Raw genomic sequence first — 14,194 nt, 5'->3', positions numbered from 1 at the left:
ATAAAATAACTTAACTGTTGAAGCCAACCAGAGTTCTCTAAAGAGACAATTTCTCTAGTTGTTCGGAATCAAAATAATCTTGGGAGAATACATATATAGATAGTAACAGCACTTCTTCGTTACAAACAAATATAGAGATGAAGAGCATTTCAGTTTGCTTGTATAAGTATTTTAAGGGCTTATCAGTCACAGCAACAAAATTGTTTATCGCAATAAAATATCCTTTATGTAGCAATCTATTTAAAGCGTTTCCTACTTTTTAAATTTCGTAGAAGGTAATAATTCAAGAAAATGATTTACAAGCAGAAGATGATATAATCAAAGATAACAATATTATCATGTATTACGGATCTTTATGTAGGAGACCACTGGGACAAATATCCATTCTTTCTATTTTTGCTTTCAGTTTATAAACCGTCCCCCGTTTTTATTTTTATAAATGAACTAAAAATTTCTAAATGATTTCAGTTCATATGGTATATTTATAAAATCAGTACATTTTTCATATTTTCAATGTACATTTTATAAAGAAACGAACAAAAATATTTTTTGACTACATAGTGATTCCGTATTACATATACAAATAATTTTTAATATTATGTGATAAAAGACAAATACTTTTTGTTACATTACGTCAAGCTCCTAAATGCCGATCTTTAATATTATGTGTTATGATAATAACAAGATTAGGTTAATCTGGTTCTGCTTTGTTTTGGAATCCCTGAGTCGTAGGCATATATAACAAGAGATCGGGACACAAGCAGTTAACACAAATGCTAACGTCATGTTTTGAATTATGAAATTACTTAGTCCTTGGCGCCAAGGTCTCAAAAGAGACTTTTTCTAACATTTTTTTTTTTTTTTTTTTTGATTTAGAAATAATCTCGGGGAAATATAAGCAAGAGAAGTTACGAAACTTTTTCATTCAAAGGAACATATCAAATCGAATAATTTTACATCTAGTAGCATTTTGAAATAATACAATCTATCATTAAGTCAAATGCTGACTGACGTTTTTCATACTAATTGTTAGGCCATTATTTACACAATGAATTGTCGACGGATTTTCCGTTATTTCCCGATCATGACAAGGAGCACACGGCGGGTGTGACCAGTCGGCAGGGGATGCTCACTTCTCTATAGCACATGATCCCACCTCTAATGTTTAAGAGGTCCGTGTTTGCTCTGGTCCTGATTTGTATTGTTTGAATGGACTTTTGAGCTTTATTACTGTTCGTTATCTCCAAGCATATATTTCATTCATTAATAAGACCGACAAAATTGTCTATCACTTAAGCAACAAGATGTGTTTGTGAAACACTGATGCTCCCGTATGGCAGCTTATGGCGAAGGTTAAAGTTTCTTCAAATGCAAGTCAAAATCCAGGCCAAAAGATAAAAAAATGTTGATACCCAAAGAAAGTCTTGTCTCGAGGAATACACTTGTGAAATTTGAAAGACCTAGATACAACTGTTCAAAAGTTATGGCGAAGGTTAAAGTTTTTTAAATAAAAGTCAAACGTCAAGGTCAAGGTCAAAGTGGTTGGTATCCAAAGGAAGATCTTGTCACAAGAATTACATATGTGAAGTATGAAAGCCCTAGTACCAACCATTCACAAGTTATGGCCAAGGTTAAAGTTTTTCAAAAGTAGGTCAAACTCCTAGGTCAAGGTCAAAGTAGTTGGTATCCAAAGGAAGGTCTTGTCACAAGGATAACATATGTGAAGTATGAAAGCCCTAGCATCAACCATTCAAAAGTTATGGCCAAGGTTAAAGTTTTTCAAAAGTAGGTCAAACTCCTAGGTCAAGGTCAAAGGGTCAAAGTGGTTGATATCCAGAGGAAGGTCTTGTCACAAGGAATACACATGTGAAGTTTGAAACCCTAAGCACCAACTGTTCAAAAGTTATGGCCAAGGTTAAAGTTTTTCAAAAGTAGGTCAAACTCCAAGGTCAAGGTCAAAAGGTCAAAGTGGTTGGTATCCAAAGGAAGGCCTTGTCACAAAGAATACACATGTGAAGTTTGAAACCCCAAGCACCAACTGTTCAGAAGTTATGGCAAAGGTTAAAGTCTCATAAAATTTTGAAAAAAAGTGGGTCAAACTCCAAGGTCAAGGTCAAAAGGTCAAATATGATGGTACCCAAAGAAAGGTCTTGTCACAAGGAATACACATGTGAAATATGAAAGTCATAGCTCCAACCAATCAAAAGTTATGGGCAAGGTTAAAGTTGACAACAGACAGACAGACAAACAGACAGACAGGACAAAAACAATATACCCCCGGGATTTTTCGATCCGGGGGCATAAAAATTAAGCATCTACGTGAAGTCTGCATGTTCACCGGTTTTTATTTATTGAGTAGCATTTTGAAAGGATTTTAACCGTCTATTCTGTTTTAATAAAGGAGACCCTTTTAAAATCTTTGTATAAAAATGAAGTCTGCAGCTGTAACAAGTTTTATGAAAATGAAATTTTAGGAGAAAATGCATTTTCAAAATGTTCACCGACAAACACATTAAGCCAGCTCATACACAGTGCAACGTAGTAGTTGTCACACTATCATGTTGTAAATTTTGAATTTACTAGGGGGAGGTAAATGCAAAATTTACAACATGATAACTTGTTAATTTTGCATTTACCTCCCCCTAGTAAATTCAAAATTTACAACATGATAACACCTTGGAAGACTTATATCACAGTTTTGTTGCAGAACCATTTACTTGATGTATTTAATAGTACAAATTCTTTCTGTTTTACAATCGCAATCAAATTATTAAGTTTATGTAACGTCCACACAAAACTGTTGTATGTGTCTCTCGTCCTTGTGCTATGTAGCTAAACTTTATTTTGAGTTATATAAACAGTACAACAAATGCAAAAAGGTATTTGACTTGTATCATGTTTTATATGAATGGCGCATATAAGTATTTGTTAAAATAAGCACCTGACGTATGGATGTTTCAAACCCCAACCCATACCCACTTTCTAAGAACTTTATTAGGATAATTAATCAAAATAAATGAATACATTTTTGCTCAGGACCTCTATGACATATGTTAAAATATATCGTACTGTAACACATTCTTCTTAAACATCACAAAAAAAAAAGAAAGAAAAGAAAAATGATTTCAGAAAAGGGAATATAGATATAAGGTATAGGCTCAGGATTATGTATTTTCGATAAGTTGTCTAATAAAAAATTTCCAAAGTGTGTGTGTGGAGGGGGGGAGTTCATACATCAAGTACCTGTGTTTGTTAAGGCACATTATTGCTTTATAGGTACATCAGATAATAAACGTTTATGCTAAAAGGTTGTGTACCCTCCCTTTATGAAATGAAAAACACTAATGATAAATATTGTTTTAGTTTATACAATATCTCGCCTACATATGAAATAAAAATACAGGTGAGCAATACATGTATATGATTTATTTATTAAAAATCGACACTTCTGAACATTTGTTGCATTAGCAGGTAAAAAGGATCTCATTAGGTGACGAAAATTGTAGAAATATATCCTTCTTAATATTCTAGTTATATGTGTCTTTATAGATTTATATTCTTAAATGTCTTTATAAAAGCGATTTTTCATAAACTTGTGGCGAGTATGGTGTTCACTCATTACACAGTTTTCTCAAAGTTAGTCATAACTTCAGTATTTATCAGCAGTGTTTTGTTTCTTTTTTTTTCAGTATTAAAAGTTGCAATAAACAAACATCTCAGAGATTGCAAATGAGTACAGAAAATATTTGTTATGAAGTTTATTGGCGATTAAGGGCACGGCTGATATTGAATACAAACAACATTCACAACATAAATCACAATTGTCAAATGTGGGCTGCATACAACTAGCAAGCCCTCAAAAGTATGAACAACATATCATATTAAATAGGTGACCTTGATCCTGGGAGTGGCAAGATCAAGGTCAAAGTTCAACAAATGCATAGGTGACCTTGATCCTGGGAGTTGCAGGACTCAAGGTCAAAGTTCAACACATCAAAGAATTATGACCTTGCCACTGAGAGGTGCAGAGGTCAAGGTCAGTTTCAAATGTCATGTTTCACAAATTATATTGTAAAAGCCGCTCGTTACGCCAAAAGACCCTAACTGTAAGTGGTTTGTCCAGAGCATAAAGCACTTATCTTTGGGGTCCCCGCCACCAAATTGGCAATGGGTGGGGGCTTAGAGCGGCAACCTTACAGCCGTGCCCCTCTAAAGGCAAATGAAAGTTATTTAGGTTGTGGATAGGTGGAAACCTTGTTATTAACAATTTCCTCAATCCCACCTTGTATGGTACTTAAAAATATTTGATTCCCCAGGTCAGATAAATGTACCCCATCACTTTGAAAATATTGTGTCTGGTCAGAGATGTCTGGGTATTTGACTATTGAACCCCCAAATTCATGCATCTTACTTGTGGTGAAAGAACTGATGCGTTTTCGTGCTTTTTCCATTGCGCTGAATTGTCAGAGTAGCGCCAAGTGCGTCTAGGCAAAATGAGGGACCAAAACAAGTGCACGTGTGGGAATTCCCGTCTCAAATACTGAAGTAAATGTGTTAGAGCTAACCGTATTTTTCTTATAGAAGTTTTTCCTAAATCAATGCCCCCACAAAGTCTCGCCTACATATGAAATAAAATACTTGTAGGTGAGCAATACATGTATATGATTTATTTATTAAATATTAAAAATCGACCCTTCTGAACATTTGTTGCATTAGCAGGTAAAAGGATCTCATTAGGTGACGAAAATTGTAGAAATATATCCTTCTTAATATTCTAGTTATACAATGTATGTGTCTTTATAGATTTATATTCTTAAATGTCTTTATAAAAGCCATTTTTCGTAAACGTGTGGTGGGTATGGTACTCACTCATTACACAGTTTTCTCAAAGTTAGTCATAACTTCAGTATTTATCAGCAGTGTTTTGTTTCTTTTTTTTAATATTAAAAGTTGCAATAAATAAATAACATCAAAACAAGTTACTAGTTTTTACAACAAATAGATAAAAAAGGTGAAGATAAACAGTGATCGATCTCAAAAAGTCTACAAACAATACAAATCTGTGAACAGGGCATAAAACACTGACTTCCGAAAGTTCCAGAGGTGGGATCAGGTGTCTAGGAGGAGTAAAAACTCCCTGTTGACAGGTAACATCCGCTGTGAGTCCTATGTATAGATCCGGTAGACGGAATATTCCGTTATACAGTACTACAAATTTAATATTAAAACAAAGGCCTAACAATAAGTATGAAACACATCAGCCAAAATATGACCCAAAGATAGTTTATATTTGTTCATAAGAACGCCAATATAGTTTACGAAATGCTAACTTGACATAAAGTTCTTGAAATCCCTGTAACATTAACTTATCTGTCAAGTAGCCTGTCTTGGTTTAAAAAATGATCGTACTATAAGCATGCTTTTGTATCGAATAAGATTGGAGACGTAAACACCATACACAGGTGATAGCGGAATATTACTATAAGAATAAGGAAAGTTGATGATGGAAAAGCTGACGTGATCTCGTTTGTCATACTATATCAAACTTTGACACTTCTGAAAGGAAACGGAATGATCGTGAAGTCGTTGTTCTGTAGGTTATTTAACGTAAGAAAAACACTTTCAGCAAATTTATCTGCACTCATCATGGAAAGATACGGCGTTTCTGATATTTACAAATTTTGAAACTTCAGATGGAATAAGTTAATTAAATTGCAGCTTTGCGAGACGGACAACGCCATTTACACAAGAAACAAACAATGTACGAGCAACATGAAGCACAGTGAAAAATTCGGGTAAAATAAGAATCGAAAGAGGTTAAATATGAAACAAAAACATTGTGTACCAGTAAGTACATTGTATCACACGCTACTTGGAGGTTCTATAAAATGTGTTGTCCATTTTCATCTTTCATAAAATATTTCTTTCAGAATATGTTGTTGCAAAGCATTTCTCGATAACATTCATTATTTACATTTGCAAATATTTTTCTTAGATGAACCTATTGAAGAGAAAATATGTTCAATTCTGTATGAACTAATTAGGGGGTCAGAGGTCATGGTGTGACCGAATCACACAGCTTGTCTAGGCCTACATATTTCTGTCACGGTGACACTGGTTTCGGAACTTCTAAGCCGTTAAAGGGCTGAAAAAGGTAAAAATTATTGAAACATATGTGTCTTTTTTCGTTCAAAAAATGATCATTAGTTCTTTCTTCGGTGTGAAGAATGTTTTTATTAGCCTAAATTCACGCTTACCTTTTTAACCCGAAATTCCTTTGAAGGTATGTGAACTGAAGACGATACCACCGCTTTTGACTTCATATATTAAGAACTCATACAATAAAAGTAAGATTATTCTCAGTAGCGATCATTGTTTTTTCATTATGAACAGATATTTCCTGAACTGGACTGCTGAACATCAATGTAATTATTCAAATGTTGGAGCGAGGCGAACTCTCAAGACCAAACAGCTTCTAGGTCATTGCGCGTCACAACATAGCAATACGGCGGGCCGTTCGTGTAATAAATGTTGTTTAAGAATATCCGTCTCAAATGTAAATAAAAGTAATACTCAGTAAACAACAACGTTAAAAAGTTCACTGGGAAATGAACTTGGTTGGTACGTGATCAAATCTTCTGAGAACTTTTTAACATTCTTGTTTATTTCTTAAATAATCATGTTATGAATTTAATCACATAGTCAGAAATATGCAAAATTACTTTACTTCAACACTTTGCGTATTCCACTTTTTTGGATCTCATTTATTAAGACAAAATATTGAGATGAATCGAAAAAATCATTTTTAAATTTTTTTTTTTAAATTTTATTTGTCATTATATAACATGCAACGTAACTGAAAAGAAGTTTTTTGAAATGTTTTACAATATGATTCATTTGTTTTCTTCTTACCAAATTGTCATTGCCTTCACTATTTTTTTTTTTCAATCTGAAGTTGATAAATTTATTTTTACAGACCAATATGCATTATAATTAAATCGATACTCCGATCACTTTTTTACGAAGATGTTTTCATTTTAATTCTTTTGCCCTTGAGATGTACAACTCATCGGGTTATATCATAAATGTTCACAAATATACATATATTATTATTTTTAAAAAATGGGGAAGTGGAGCGAAAAAATTATTCTCAATTTGAAAGTTTGTTAATAATTTTGTGTAATTAATTAATTAAAATTCAAAATTATCATGTGAAGGTAGACGCATCATACAGTGGGGGGAAGGTCAGTGTTCCTGATCTGAAGTCCACTTAAGGAAATCGCTCCCCCCAAAATAGTCTTGAGGGTAAATATAGATAAAACATTTCCACTTCAGGAAATTGGGTCATCAATCACAGGGACCTCAGATCGACACAGGGTTGCTTCAACTTTACCAGATGTTAGAATGCAAAATAAGATGTATAATTCTAAATGATAAAAAAAAAAAAAAAAACACTTAATTTGAAAAGTCTTATTAATACTGTGATAAATAGATCTGCCTCAATTGTAGCTCTTTATTATTTTTATAAAGAAAGATAGAGGAAGAAACAACAGAAGTTTTCAAAAAGTGGGAATTCTTTTAACAACCAAAGGGTGCCATGTATACTTTGAATATTGTTTCCAAATATATGAGCCACTGCTCAGTAATCAGGAAAAACAATATATTCCATTCAGTCTTATCAAGTGTAGATTTGTTGACATTTTTTTAAAGATTAAAATGAAGACCAAAAATTGTAAAAACACAGTGAAAGGTATTATAGTATACATGCAATCAAGTGTTTAAAGAGTTCTCAGGCCCTATATTCAGAATTCTAGACCACGTAATTTAACAAGATTTTTCAAGAATCAATGACCCCCCTGTACTTTTAGTTTTATTTATCTTAAGTTAAAAGAAAAGAGGCAATCGATTTTCTCTTATTGAAACTATACCACGGATTAACCTTATATCTTGAAAGTTTATAGAGTTTGCATCGTCATGTCTTTTTCTGCTTAGTCATTTAAAGACGTCTAAAGTTAACCTTGAACCATTTATTGGAAAATCTTCCCAAAGATCAACGAAAGTCCCTACTACTCTGACTCTGTGACCTCGTTGAAGTGAAAAAGTCTTGTCCAAAGGGGTATTTAATGTTTAGATTATGTCCGAGGTCGTAATTTCACATAACCTGTATTCATATACGGCCACTTCGATTGTTGGACTAGTTCTGCTATTATATATGGACAAACACTTGTTAATTGTCTAAAATTGATGGAGTTGCATAGATAAGGCTAATTCAGGTTCCGATTTTATTAGCAAAAAATGCAGTTCGTCTCAAGTCAAAAAAAAAAAAAAAAAAAAAAAAAAAAACACCTGTCGATTTCTAACGCTCCAGCGGTCCAACATCATGTAAACTTGTAACCAAATATATTTCTGAAATTGTCAGTGATGGCGATAAATTCTACCCAATTTAATCATGTTGAAAACAAATGTGCATGTATATAGGCAGCAGTTACTTTAAATCGGTTGGCATTACTAGTATTTGGAGATAGTTATAAATTCCAGATATGATTGTCTTAATAACTGAGAATCTTGAAAATATCAAAGTTTTGATCATCTGATCATCATTCAACAAGGTGCAAAACTTGGAAAACTGCAAGGATGGATTTTCACCATGTACTTAAACAAGTTCCCATTCTCTTGTATTAAAGATAAATTTCATTTCAATAACAAATTGTTCATTTTAATTGAGATAGATTGAAATATTGAAACGAGACTTAGTCCTTATAATTGCCATATTAGATTTTATTTTTACATTTTTCCATCGCCTTATTGATAAATTCCGGGGGGGGGGGTATTGGAGTAGAAAAAAATTAAGATAAATATTGATACATTCCTGTTTCATTTATGTATCAATTGTGACAACGATTGGACATACCACCGAAAAAAATCTTATGTTTTCAAAAAGGAAGAAAATCCTAACTTTACCATTTTTACCTATATTTATTTGCAATACATCAAATTAAACCACGACTTCGCGTACTAATTAGAAATAATTACATTGCTTCAGAATATTAAAATTGTTATTGTTGTAAAGAATAAGTCTTCGATCTTACATTCGATCATAGAAACTGGTATGTGTTATTTTTCTGGAAAACAAGATATGAAAGGGATATGCATGTACACGCATTACATTGTGTACATTCTTTTGTGACAAAGTTTTCACGTTCGAGATGACTGTTGTTTAGCTAATATTTTGTTTGAAATAATATATTTAAATTGTACATCAAAATAAACGCATTGGTTTCCTAATTATGCCAATGATTCCATAAAATGAATTAAATAAACCACAATTATCATTTATATTAACAAGTTAAAGCTGTTCAAAAGTTATAACGTTAAATTTGCTTGTATATTGCTTGCCTATAATATTTGTTATTGTTATGTCTTAATTTCATCTATGTGTATGTTTATGTAAACAAAAAGATTTTTTTTTCTATTTTAAAATGACGATATTGTGTCGATAACAGATTTTATTTTGTCTCTCTGTGTATATATTCCTTCTACCTTATTGAATTTTATTCACAATCAATCTGATTTATATGCAGAACCAAATCTCCGTACTAAACAATATTATAAATTGTCTGTTTACTTATTTCTAGTAACTTTGTCAGCTGTTTTAATAATAAATTATCTATCACTGCAAGGAAATTTAATTTTTCATTACTATGATATTTATAGAATTTACTAATATATTTTTTATTTTTCTTTAAGCATGAAGTCCTGATACAATAGGACTGAAGGTTGAAAAATAATAACTGTTGTAAATGAACAAAATTTGGACAAGGAAGTATTATTAATTACTCTACTCACTCAACACGTGCATGCAGTGCATGTTTATATTTGACGTTGTGAAAAGATCGGCTGTACTTCAAACATGTTTGGTATTTATCTAAAAATATAAAGCGCACGTTTATTTTGCACATAATACAGCATATCCTTTCGTACGCAGGTTATTTTATTTTTCATAAAAAATGATCAACAGGTTTTTTCATAAAAAAAAAATGATCAGCAAAATTTGAGGAAAATTAAGATTTTCTCGAATAATCTTAACTTTTTCTATTTTTCAGATTCCTTGATAACTGTACCCTACATTAAAAGATATATGGATTCCTCACTTGCTGATTCATCACTAGAACTCAAGTATAGTCACACGAACATTTTTTAAACTTTTTATCATCTTTATTTTTAGCTAAGAAAGTCATAATTCAAACTTAACAAGTAACAATCAAAAATTTATCACAGTAACTAATTTCACAATAAATGAGAGCAAAATACAGGAAACCGCATTATGTGTATCCTTTCTTGTCTTTCACATTGAATAATATATTCACAGGAAGGTAAATGCACGTTCTGTGAATATATAGTAAAGTTGGTAATCTTTGTTATATTACAGTTCAACTTCTCACCCACTGAGGCACAAACGTCCCTGAATCAAACGGCGGTGATATGATGACTTCTAATAAAAACTCCTCTCTTGTATCCACCGTTTTTGAGTTTTCGGATAACTGACGCAGTGTCCATTATTACGAAAAATTCCGCACTCACAGAGATAGGGGTCTCTCTGCATATGTAATTCATTTTTGTTCATTTTCCTTCAACTGTAGCGAGATAGTTTGCCCGACCACTTTCTGCTTTCGACCTGTACATTAATGCCATTCTTAGGAACAATGGCACCACGACACTCCAGTTCTATTTCTTTAGATGCATCACAAGGTTTGAATGAGAACTGCTTCAGAATTCGGACCATGGCGATCTTAGTTTCTAACATGGCGAATCGTGAACCGATACAGCTTCTTGGACCAGCACCAAATGGCAAAAAGGAGTAGGGTTTGATATGTTGCTTGTTTCCTTTTCTGAACCTAAAAGATGAATACACAAACAATATTATAATTACTCTGTGTGATATTTTGAGGTTTAAAGAACATGGTGAATGTTTTCCTTTTCATGGACAAAAGAGTCAGTATCGCATTTCCTTACCTCTCAGGGTTGAAAACAGAGGGTTGATCCCAGAATTCCTTGTCATGATGGAGACCCCAAACATCAGCCTGTACATTCATTCCAGCAGGAATAGTGATTCCATTATAAGTAGCTGTTTCTTTGGCTTGTCTGGTCACAATTCTAGAAATCATGAAAGGCAAATGCTTTGTTACTAAATATAATACTTTTTTCCAGATCAAAATTTCTGGAAAATATCAACTCAAGAAATTAACATGCTAAGATTCTTACAATGATGCTGTTGGGTAGAGTCTGCAAACTTCGTCAAATACCATGTCGAAATAAGGTAGTTCTTTCACGTTTTCGTAATTGACTTCATTCTGGAAAAAAGAAAAAAAATCAATTTGTCTCCAACAAATCCTTTTTTTTTTTTTATCCCAGAAGTCTTTTTACAATCTAAAATGAATCCCTTTGTCGGATACTCTCTTACCTCTCCAATAATGGAGTCAATTTCTTCCGCCAACTTCTTTTGACTGCATGGGTTGTGCGCCAGCACGTGACTCAGGAATGCTAGAACTGTACTGGTGGTTTCGTATCCCGCCAAAAGGAAGGTCATACTCTGTGCCACGATCTCCCTCTCACTGAACGCACTACTCCCATCCTTGACTTTCGAGAAGAGCATTTGCTGAACCAAATCAAAGGTACTAGCATTTGCCTGTTAAGAAATCATAATGTGCTGTTTATAACAGAAATCATATATGTTAGTAATTGTCAGTACATGATTTTTTTTACTTGTACGTTTCTTTGTATGTGATTATTTTTTCACTTTGTTCAGATGATTATAGCTTACCCCCATTTCCTTCCTAATTTCGATAATCTCCTTCATTTTCATCCTAATCCACACCACTGGGTTCATCCCAAATAGGACCACGATGTTTTTAAGTGCAAAAACAAAGTACTGGAGGAAAGGAATCAGCACTGAAAATAAGAGAAAGAAATTTAGTGAAATCTGGTCATTTGATACAAAATTTTCACAAGTTAACAGACATAATGACATTAAAACAAAATAGTAATCCAAGTATACTTACTGACTGCTGGAAGAATCATGGTTTTGCTGAGACGGTTGAAGAGACTTCTCACATTGGTCAAGAAAGGATCTTCCTCATCTACCTGGGCATTTGTGCGTAACCCAAAAGCACATCGACCGATAACATCCAAAGTCAGACATTGGTAGAGGCTGAAATATAGAAATAAATTAATTCTATTGTTAATTCTTTTACAGGTGTATTACTTTTCCGTACACTTAATATATAAGCAATTGAAGATTGATAGTTTCTAACACTTACTCATAGATGTCCAACATTTTGGAAGTCTTTGTTTTTTTCTCCATGTTCTCCAGGAAGTGGTCGGTACATTCATTCATGATTCCGAACATTTGTTTCAGTTTGCCAGCACTGAAGGCAGGCGTCAACAATGTCCTGCTGCGCTTCCACTGGTGTCCATTCTCTAAGAACAATCCTAAGCTTTTTCTTGGAGCCAAGGGGAAGGGCTGCAAACAGAAAAAAAGTTCATCAAGGTTAGAACCATTTTGTTCTTGAATTAATAAAGATCTTAATTCGCTTTCTTTTATTTCTATGTCTTATTTATCTAGCTAGTTTGTACCTTTCTTGATTGGAAGTTCTCGAAGTCTTTTACCAAAACTTCCTTAAGCAGCTCTGGGTCACTGACAGAAAGAACCGGGGTATAGCCTTCAAAGTATCTGCAAAAAGAATGAAATTATTAATCATCCGTTTTATTAACACCTGTTTTAATCATGCTTATTTTTATTTATCATACCAATGTTCAATGTATTTAACACAGTAGGAGTTTATTTGAGCAGGTGTACCTACCCAAAAACTCGCCCATATTCCTTTCTCCAATCAATGATGGCCTGCAACTGTCCCTACAATCGCAACACAAATGAAATAATTAACAATCGTAATTTAAAGAAAGTTTGGAATAAAAGATGTACGTATATTATTTGCAGGGAAAGATGGCAAGGAAATCCGTACAAGCAACCCACTATAACCCAGTACTGAAGCATTAATGACTAATAAAGATAAAGAAATAAGTAAATAAATTTGCAGCAGGTTTTTAAGCATTTTAATAGTTTGAAATATATTCAAGATTAAAAAAGAAGTCGATGTTAATTAAGTATTACCTTTTTCAGAATTTCTGGTAGATTGCCGAGGAAAAGAGTCGGTTTTGGACCTGGGATTCCGAGCCTTTCAAACGTTTGAAAGTGATAGACAAAATATCTGAAAATAATAATTAGATTTCTTATATTACGCTGGAAATAAACACGAGTCGGCTAGCTGTCGTAGATATAAATGATGAGTTTGAAGCACACTAAGATGTTATTGCATTGAAAAGGGCTATTTATTTATATAATATGTATAACGCTAGTGTTACATAGATACACTTACTTGTAGAGCGCCAGAGCGAGGGTTACTCCAGTTAAAATGAAAAGTATCATGTTGTCATAAACAGTAAGAAATATCCGTCTAGTATATATATATATTGCTTTGAATATGTTACCTTCAGAAAGTACTCATGCGATTTAAACCACCTAACACATAGTATCATTTTTATTCATAAAATTGGATTGTTTTTCCCACGTAATGCGCATGCCTAAGAGGCGGAGTTAACCAATACAAAGTATATCAGTGGACCTAGATTTGGAATTTGAAGGGCCGTGTTTTTCTAATTTGAAATATTTATCACTGTAGTCGATGATAAGATGGCTAAAATATTCTTTATATAGAACCATATCTGCCTTTAGAAGTCACATTTAAAATATATTCCAAATTTAGACACAACATCTCAAGTGTTTTCTAAATACAGAAACTTTTAAGATGTGTGAATGAAGGCCCTGTTCAGTCTCTGAGCCAAGGGATTTACTATTGATTAGAATGCCTTATTTAATTTAAAGTTCACCTTTCAGTTAAGGAGATTGTTTATTATTGCATTAAGGTATTCGTACAGTTCATTGACTTTTTATTTTCATTGTGATTTTTACTATGGATTATTTAAAGTTAACCAGTTGAAGTTTTTTTGTTGTTTTTTTTTAATTGAATGAATTTATTCCTATTTAAAATCGGTATTTGAAATAATTTACTTTAAAAATTGTCTAGATTTTTTTTTAAGAAATCACGATTTAATAAGATAGGAAAGTTTTCAATAA

At 32.9% G+C, this 14,194-nt stretch overlaps 1 protein-coding gene across 1 annotated transcript; it reads right to left on the bottom strand.

Annotated features, from left to right (window-relative positions):
• Positions 1–10,298: 10,298 nt before the first annotated feature.
• On the bottom strand, positions 10,299–13,862 carry LOC133199673 (cytochrome P450 3A4-like). Its single transcript, XM_061335550.1, has 11 exons — positions 13,437–13,862; positions 13,172–13,268; positions 12,861–12,913; positions 12,634–12,730; positions 12,318–12,520; positions 12,060–12,208; positions 11,822–11,949; positions 11,462–11,686; positions 11,263–11,351; positions 11,014–11,154; positions 10,299–10,895 (listed from the first exon to the last, which is right to left on the bottom strand). The coding sequence occupies exons 1-11, from the start codon at positions 13,484–13,486 to the stop codon at positions 10,631–10,633; spliced, it is 1,497 nt and encodes a 498-aa protein (XP_061191534.1). The 5' UTR covers positions 13,487–13,862; the 3' UTR covers positions 10,299–10,630.
• Positions 13,863–14,194: the final 332 nt, after the last annotated feature.

The sequence above is a fragment of the Saccostrea echinata genome, unplaced genomic scaffold, assembly GCF_033153115.1.
Source record: "Saccostrea echinata isolate AGI-Se365-2 ecotype Australia unplaced genomic scaffold, CSIRO_AGI_Sech_v1 ptg000002l, whole genome shotgun sequence".
NCBI lineage: Eukaryota > Metazoa > Mollusca > Bivalvia > Ostreida > Ostreidae > Saccostrea > Saccostrea echinata.
The sequence above is the reverse complement of the archived record's forward strand: the minus strand, read 5'-3'. Positions and strand labels throughout refer to the sequence as shown.

What these genes read in the sequence shown, in the direction of transcription:
- LOC133199673 (XM_061335550.1), bottom strand. Translation starts at nt 13,486, where the DNA reads ATGATACTTTTCATTTTAACTGGAGTAACCCTCGCTCTGGCGCTCTAC. An exon ending in TACCAGAAATTCTGAAAAAG is followed by an intron (nt 12,914 to 13,171) that starts GTAATACTTAAT and finishes TTGCGATTGTAG; the next exon opens with GGACAGTTGCAGGCCATCAT. An exon ending in TCTGTTTTCAACCCTGAGAG is followed by an intron (nt 10,896 to 11,013) that starts GTAAGGAAATGC and finishes TTCATCTTTTAG; the next exon opens with GTTCAGAAAAGGAAACAAGC.